The sequence below is a fragment of the Larimichthys crocea genome, chromosome VI (genome assembly GCF_000972845.2).
Source record: "Larimichthys crocea isolate SSNF chromosome VI, L_crocea_2.0, whole genome shotgun sequence".
Lineage (NCBI taxonomy): Eukaryota > Metazoa > Chordata > Actinopteri > Sciaenidae > Larimichthys > Larimichthys crocea.
The window spans coordinates 11,321,952-11,330,996 of NC_040016.1; the positions used below are offsets into that span (position 1 = coordinate 11,321,952).

Here is a 9,045-nt window from a genome sequence, read left to right on the forward strand (position 1 = left end):
ATACAAATTGTTTCCCAAGTCAGTTCCCACCACTGCCATGTATGTAAGCTCATTTGGTCTTTTATCTGTTGAAGCTTTTGCATTCAGCCTAACACAGTGTTAGTGTTCACCTTTCTGTGCCAATGTACATATGAACAGCAAGCTCTGAAATGCTTTTTTAAAATGTATTTATTATTTATCCCTGTGCCTTAATTGGATTAACCTGATCTCACTCACACTACTTTTTGTCACAGCACCATCACTTAATGACTCCTGTGGGGACTCACGCCCTCTATAGGCACGGTGCAGAGATATGCATTAAGGCTAAGAGGCTAAGACTTTCAGGTCAGTTGGTTTCCCTGTGAACAATATGAACAGGTGAAACACAAGCTTCTCTTTGAGTTAACACCTTTTAAGGTTGCAAATGTATAATGCTGACAGTTTTTAAGGCCTGTTGTTTGAAATGAACTCAATATACAACAACACATTTTCATTCATGCATTTATTTGTCTATGATTTCTTTTTAAATATTTATATACAATGTTTACAATTCATGATGACCAACTCAGCAAGTGACAAAAATGGAGTTTCACATTGTATGCAGTTGCCCATTTTGAAAACGCAGTAGAAAATGAGTTCCTCTTTGATGCAACAACAAAAAATGTAACCCATATAAATATATATTGTGGCATTCAAATCATATTCTCTTTAAGGATGTTGTGTGTATTGAATGATGCCAAACAGCTGGAACATTTCTTTGGCAACTAAGCAGGAGGAGTCAAAGTGAGCACCCACATACATGTGTTCACAGATCTTACGATTACTTGTAATGATTTCCAATTCACGTCGACATGACTAACATTTTCCAACATCCTTACAAAAAAGATGAGAAAATGCAGTTCATGAGTTTTTTCATGGAGCTGTTCATCACTGGTCAAGTAGTTCAGAGGTCCCTGAACTCCATTTGGTCCACATCGAGGATTATTCCAGATCAAAGAGACAGTAGAAAGGAAAATGTCCAGGTATAAGAAAATGTCTCTATATTTAAGACACAGAGGACACTTCTGTCTTGCTGGCAGAAACTGAGGACTCATCATCCACCATGCCGCCCATTCCAACAGTGCTCAGCATGCAGTTACGGAACTGAAAACAAGAAAATTCAGAAATTAATACATTGTTCAGAATTAAATAAAGATGAAAAGACAAATACTAGAAGCAACAAATATGTTGAACCAACCTGTTTGTTAAACAGCACATAGATAATAGGGTTATACAGAGCAGAGCTCTTTGCAAAGAAGGCGGGGAGAGCTGCAGTCATGGCGGAGAAGTAAGCTCCCTTGTTCATGAAGATCCAACCGGCAAAAGTGGCATATGGTACCCAAGCTACCAGGAAGCCAAAGACCATCAAGACGCACATACGTGTCACTTCCCTCTCTGCCTTCTGTGTGGACTCTGACTCCTGCTGCTGGGCTGCGGCCTAAAGTGTTTGAGTTTGTTTGAGTTTAGAAAATATCAGAATTCACAACATGGACAGTTTTACACTACAGAATAACATATTTTTTTTAGCTTTGGTTATAAGTTAAACATTTCATAAACTTCACTTACAGCTTTGACGGTCAGTACAAGACTTCCATAAGTGAAGAAAATGAGGAAGACGGGAATGAAGAAGTGGACAACAAACATGTAGATGACATATGACTCATTGTTGAAGCCTGGAGCCAGAGTGTAGTAGTCGGGTCCACAGGAGCACTGCATGCCCTCAGGAAGGTACCTGTGTGAGGTTTAAGAAGAGACTGATTAAGACTCTGCATCTACAGGATCAACCAAGCTCATGATGAACCAGAAGATTGTAAGTAAAATGACAAATACAAATATGATTTACCTAGACCAGCCAAACAGTGGGGGTCCAGCGCAGGAGAAGGCCATGATCCAGGTGAAAACAACTCCAGCTGCAGCATGAGTTCCAGTGAACCTGAAGCTTCCCATGGGTTTGCAGACGACGATGTATCTCTCAACAGCCAGGACGACCAGTGACCAGAGAGCAACTTCACCTACAGAGAAAAAAGTAAAAGTTATTGTTATAAAAGTCATTAAATCAAACTGTGCAATGTGTTCTTCCAAACCCACTGAAGAAAGAACTTGTTGCTTTGTCTTTCTTACCTCCAAGTGTGGCCATGAATCCCTCAACAGCGCAGGCAGTGGCTCCAAGAATGAAGTAGCCATTAAGAGCAGATGTGATGGTGATGGTGAAACCGAAGGCGCACATGATCAGTCCAGCCACAGCCAGGTTGACCAGGATGTAGTTGAGAGGTTGCCGGAGCTTCTTGTTCTGAGCCGTTACCAACAATGTCAGACCGTTGATGGGAGTTCCAGTGCAGATCAGGAAGAACATGTAGAAAGCTAGCAGCTTGTAGGTCATTGGATCTACCATATAATACTGGTTGTATTCAAAAGGACTTCTAACAACCCCAGTCCTGTTGGACATAGGGATGTAGAAGTTCTTGCCTTCTGTGCCATTGGCATCATGTCCTCCACCATCCCAAGCCATCTTCAGTAGTTTGTTATGTTGAGCTTCTTCGACTAAAGAACCCAACCGTGCTGATGGACAAGAGTCAGAGATGTGCAGTGTCGATTTTTATACCTCACCACTAACCCTGCCTTCAAATTGCCAAAATTGGATTACAGGACTGTGAGGTAGTAAAGAGGACAGTAATTACTCTTAACACCGACTAGAGAGGCTAGAACTTAAAGTAAGTTGCTCTACTTACTGAGTCTCTCTAAATCCTGATTAAAGAATAGGAATTCAATCCAGTCAACAGCTTTTAGGACATTATTTACAGTATATATAAGTTAATAAAACCTGGAAACAATATGTTATATCTACTTAAGTTTAATATCTATAAGATACTTCTACTGATATGTTTGTTTTAAATAACGACCCATGAGAAAAGGTAATAGATACAGGAAATTATGCATTTCAGAATGGTATACTGCAAACACAGGCAAGAACATGTGCATGTGTGCCTTGAGTATGAAAATCCTCCTCTCTGTCACTATTGAATTTATTTTTTCCTTCATTTCATTGATTGCTTAAATGTATTTCAATAAACATGTTTATTTTGTTCAGGCCAGATCAGTAATCTAGTACTTTAACGGTAGTGTCTGTTTCCATGCGGAGGAACTGTAGGTGTCACTATCCAAACTGAAATCTAACCACACAGTCTCACTTGTAGCGGCCCCTGCTCAGATGTAGCAAAAGCTTACAGTCACAGGTTGGGAAGAAAATGTCTGCTGTAGACTTACCTAATTTGCTTATTTGCATCTTCTTTAAGCCAGAGCAAGACTAGTGGCCAAGGCCAAATCGCACATACAACAAGCACTGTGCTCCTGCCTGGTATCAAACAATGCTTTCTTTATTTAAAGACAGCCCTTTCAAAAAAAGTCAAGGGAAGTCAAAGAAGGATCTGAAGACAGAGAACCATATTAGTGGTAAAAGACTACAGATGCAATAAAATCATCTGTTATTTTATCATCATCATTTACCAGTAACTGTAACCTTTCTGTTTTAAAGTAGTTCATGCTTATTTAAGGTATTTTTGCTTGTTTAATGTAGGCCAAGTTTATTTAACAGAAGCTTTAAAGAGATGAATGCTTTAAATGACCTCAATAGAAAATTATGCAGAAGTCAGAGTAGTAGCAATTTAATTGTAGTTTGAATTATGACCAAAAGAAACTATTGCGTGTGCAAAATCTATCTACATTACATACACGTTAACATGACTACATAGAAGGAATCAATTTACTTCTTTTATTCCTGTTTTTATATATATAGATATCCAAATCTGTATCTGGATTTGTCTTTGTTTCGTATGGTATATGGATACATGTATGATTCAGATTTAATGAACTGAAATGATTGAAAATTATACAGATAACTCAAAAACAGAACAGTACAGTAGGTAAGAGGCTTCAACCTTGGACACACTGAAGAATATCACAGGTTGCACCCTTTTTACCCTCTTTGCCTTATCACCTAAATTAAGTGAAGGACTTACCACACTATCCGGTTCAAATGTCATTAGCAAATTTCTGCTTACCTCACCAACCTTAAATCTAATTTCACTAATTTGTAGCTGTCACCATTTATAAAATAAGACACCTAACTTTAGGTTAATCAACATTGCATCTCATACTGTAGTCTCCATTTATAGATCGAAGATGTTAACACTATTGAGGAACACAACTTAAGTCGGGGAGCGTGAAAAGTCTTTTTAAGTAACCATAGTTTTAGCTGGTAGATTTCTGCATGTTCGTCCTGATCTGAACTTGAACCCCCAACAGAGGCCTTCCATTGTTCCTGGGCCATGAAGCTCCAGCAGGCTGGGGACAGATGTGCTTTGGATTCACCATCACCATGCCACCAACTGAACATGGAGGTAAAGTGCAAGAGAAGATGTTAGAACAATGCTCTGCATACTGGGAACATCTCATAAAATGATCGTAATGTATTATCTATTCTGTTTCCAATCTATCTTGACACTACATTCAATGAGTCTTGGTAAAATGTTGTAAAATTTTGAGTTCGGTCAAAATGTCCTGAGAGTTGTAGATAACAGACTGAGATGTGATACACAAATTTCAAGTCATTTTGGTTTTTATTTATATTTTTGTAGTAACATAAATATCTTAAAATAAAACAGATTAAGGCATCCATAATTTCCCAAAGGCAAATAATTGTAATAGTTTTAGTTAGTAATATAATAAGCCATTAGTCATTACATATGAATTGTATCAAAGAACTTTACTATACTGAAAGTAATATAAAGCCTGCGATGCATATATAATGTATGGTTTTACTAACACTACACTACTACTGCCACTACTGCTATCACAACTAGTACTGTTAATATTTACTACACATGTCATTTATATATTGTATATACCATTACAAATTACACATTTTAAAATGTATTTTTTAAGTTAGGTTAAGTTTTTAAGTTTTTAACAGCAAAGCATTTGTTGGACAAAGAAAAAAAAAACAGAACATTTGAAGATTTTAGGAGATAATCTGTACCAGTCTGAAAGAGATCTTAGATATACACTGACATCATGCTTTTCTATCTGTTCAAGATGATGATCATAGTTTGTGCTGGCTGCTGAAAGAACTGGATTAAGGTTCTAGGTCATGTTGCCTCCACTTTTCCGTCTAATCCAGGTACACAGACATGCAATAAGTAAATAGACACCTTCCTTCAAATTAAATTAAAGGTGTCTATTTACTTCCTGCATGTCTGTGTATATTACACACTGTACCGAAAGTTTAAGTTCATTTAAAGGATAATTCATTTATGTACCAATATAACACATGTCTTTACAGAGAGTATCTACTTAGACCAAAGTGCAGTTAGAAGCTGGAGAGTGAATATTTTAGGAAATTATTTTAAGAAATGTATTATCTTACAAACAGTAATTATTATGTACTGTTGTATTTTAAACAAACAGAACTAAGATCTTTGACAGTGTTTGTGAAAGGTGAATTTAGGACTACAGTCTCAGTCTTAGACAGAGTGTGAAATGCTAATTTTATTCATAGTGGAACATACAAAGATATGTAATGATGATGAAATATTTACTTATATTATAACACAAGTTCCTGAGTGTCCTTTTATTAACATGTATCTTTTTAATAGCGTTTTGCTGAGTCAAATCAATTGTGATTTAAAACATTTCTTTCATATAAATTCTTTGCACTTCTAGATAAAGTGCATGAAGATACTGTATATCATTCTGCCATTCATGATCATGTAAATCAGGTCCTTCACAGGCCGCCCACAATGCTTTGAACATCACATTAAAACACATAATGACCATAGCATAGCAGCAAAGCACAGCATATTCAGAAGACTGAGATACAAGTGTGCGTCACTTTCTGTCAAGCTGTCTGGACAACAAAACTCCACTTTCACAGGTTGGATCATCATCATTGTCATCACTGCTGCTTCTACAGCACTGCCAAGCTTTTCTTTTCTTCTTTTTTTTAAACAAAGTACATGACAGTCCAGCTATTTACTTGCTATGTGTGCCTAATTTCTGATGCTGTTCATTTTTGAATTAAATCCATTCAATACATTGTATTATTTTCTATTGTGATAAAATTATATGTTTAACCTGCTTGTAATTTATTCTGTATTGTGGGAAATTTTAATTCCCATAACTGGTATGTGCCAGTGGGATTAGAGAATTGGTAGATGAAACCAGTAAGACGGAAGTCTTCACTGTATCTCTTTCCGATTCTGTATTATGTCTGGACTGATGGAGAAAACTCATTTTAGCCTCTTGTTCTCATTCTCTCTTTCACTGCCCAAAGCTCATGGCCATAGGTGAGAGTTGGAACATAGATCAACTGATAATTCAAGAGCTTTCCCTTTTGGCTGAGCCCCCTCCTCACCACAATGGTCCAGTACAACATCCGTATTACTGCTGACGCATGACTCCAAGATACTTAAGCTCCCTCCCAACCTGCAACCTACTCCAGTGTGTGCTGACGGTCACGATCCGATGAAGCCAACAGAACCACATCATCTGCAAAAAACAAGTTCCCAAAATCAGACACTCTTCAGCAGGCTGCGCTTGAATATCCTGTCCATGTACATCATGACTAGGATGAGGGGCAAGTAGCAACCTAGCTGCCAGTAGTTCCTCATAAGATGCTGATTGGTCTGTAACCACAGACACAAATGCGTAGCTAGATTGTCAAATAGGTTTTTTCTGTTGTAGCTGATGAGGTTGAGCTACCTTTAATTTCTTAACTAAAGAATCTTAAGATAAATCTGAGAGGTCGTGAGATGATTAGCTTGATGAGAAATGAAAAAATAAATATGTTCTAGAAGTCTGATTTCAGATTTTTCTCTAACATTCACTTTTATGTAAAACTTTGAATTATCTATTTACTTCTTTGCTCTGGTGGTTCTCTGCGTCCACTGATGCAGCCATAATTGAAAAAACAAAAAAAAAAACATGTATTTTTTGCCTCTGCCCCTCAAAAAACTGCCTCTTTGGACTACACATAAGAATTACATTAAAGTATGTGAGAAGTTTATGAGGGAAAATGTGTCTTTAACAACTCATAGACTTCAGAAAACTGCACACTGGCTGTCAGGGAAACCAGTGTTTTAATCTTAAACAATGGATGTATATCTTCTTTTAATATAAAATGCATTTTTAATCTGAAAAGTAGGCCAACTACAAATAAATCCTCCTTAAATGTAAAGTATAGATACCACGACTATTGGCTATTTCCACGACTAAATATTTGTCATGCCTTGTGTTATGCGGCTTATGAGGACATTTATTTTAAGAAATGTATTATCTTACAAACAGTAATTATTTATGTACTGTTGTTTTAACAAACAGAACTAAGATCTTTGACAGTGTTTGTGAAAGGTGAATTTAGACTACAGTCTCAGTCTTAGACAGAGTGTGAAATGCTAATTTTATTCATAGTGGAACATACAAAGTATGTAATGATGATGAAATATTTACTTATATTATAACACAAGTTCCTGATGTCCTTTTATTAACATGTATTTTTTAATAGCGTTTTGCTGAGTCAAATCAATTGTGATTTAAACATTTCTTTCATATAAATTCTTTGCACTTCTAGATAAAGTGCATGAAGATACTGTATATCATTCTGCCATTCATGATCATGTAAATCAGGTCCTTCACAGGCCGCCCACAATGCTTTGAACATCACATTAAAAACATAATGACCATAGCATAGCAGCAAAGCACAGCATATTCAGAGAATGAGATACAAGTGTGCGTCACTTCTGTCAAGCTGTCTGGACAACAAAACTCCATTTCACAGGTTGGATCATCATCATTGTCATCACTGCTGCTTCTACAGCACTGCCAAGCTTTTCTTTTTCTTTTTTTTTTTAACAAAGTACATGACAGTCCAGCTATTTACTTGCTATGTGTTTAATTTCGATGCTGTTAATTTTTGATTAAATCCATTCAATAAATTGTATTATTTTCTATTGTGATAAAATTATATGTTTAACGCTTGTAATTTATTCTGTATTGTGGGAAATTTTAATTCCCATAACTGGTATGTGCCAGGGGATTAGAGAATTGGTAGATGAAACCAGTAAGACGGAAGTCTTCACTGTATCTCTTTCTTCTGTTGTATTATGTCTGGACTGATGGAGAAAACTCATTTTAGCCTCTTGTTCTCATTCTCTCTTTCACTGCCCAAAGCTCATGGCCATAGTGAGAGTTGGAACATGATCAACTGATAATTCAAGAGCTTTCCCTTTTGGCTGAGCCCCCTCCTCACCACAATGGTCCAGTACAACATCCGTATTACTGCTGACGCATGACTCCAAGATACTTAAGCTCCCTCCCAACCTGCAACCTACTCCAGTGTGTGCTGACGGTCACGATCCGATGAAGCCAACAGAACCACATCATCTGCAAAAACAAAAGTTCCAAAATCAGACACTTCTTCAGCAGGCTGCCCTTGAATATCCTGTCCATGTACATCGACTAGGATGGGGGCAAGTAGCAACCTAGCTGCCAGTAGTTCCTCATAAGATGCTGATTGGTCTTAACCACAGACACAAATGCGTAGCTAGATTGTCAAATAGGTTTTTTCTGTTGTAGCTGATGAGGTTAAGCTACCTTTAATTTCTTAACTAAAGAATCTTAAGATAAATCTGAGGGTCGTGAGATGATTAGCTTGATGAGAAATGAAAAAAAAGAAATAATTCATTTTATTTGTTTCCTTATTTTTTTCTAACATTCACTTCTATGTAAAACTTAGAATTATCTATTTACTTCTTTGCTCTGTGGTTCTCTGGGTCCACTGATGCAGCCATTGTTGGGAAAAAAACAAAAAAAAAAACATGTATTTTTGCCTCTGCCCCTCAAAAAACTGCCTCTTTGGACTACACATAAGAATTACATTAAAGTATGTGGAGAAGTTTATGAGGGAAATGTGTCTTTAACAACTCATAGACTTCAGAAAACTGCACACTGGCTGTCAGGGAAACCAGTGTTTAC

The 9,045-nt window shown here is 36.9% G+C and overlaps 1 protein-coding gene across 1 annotated transcript; it reads right to left on the reverse strand.

Moving 5' to 3' along the window:
- Nucleotides 1–493: 493 nt before the first annotated feature.
- On the reverse strand, nt 494–2,572 carry LOC104926097 (green-sensitive opsin). The gene is made up of 5 exons (XM_019262514.2): nt 2,140–2,572; nt 1,862–2,030; nt 1,585–1,750; nt 1,217–1,456; nt 494–1,122 (listed from the first exon to the last, which is right to left on the reverse strand). Exons 1-5 carry the CDS (start codon nt 2,525–2,527, stop codon nt 1,024–1,026), a joined length of 1,062 nt encoding a protein of 353 aa, XP_019118059.2. The 5' UTR covers nt 2,528–2,572; the 3' UTR covers nt 494–1,023.
- Between the last annotated feature and the right edge of the window lie 6,473 nt (nt 2,573–9,045).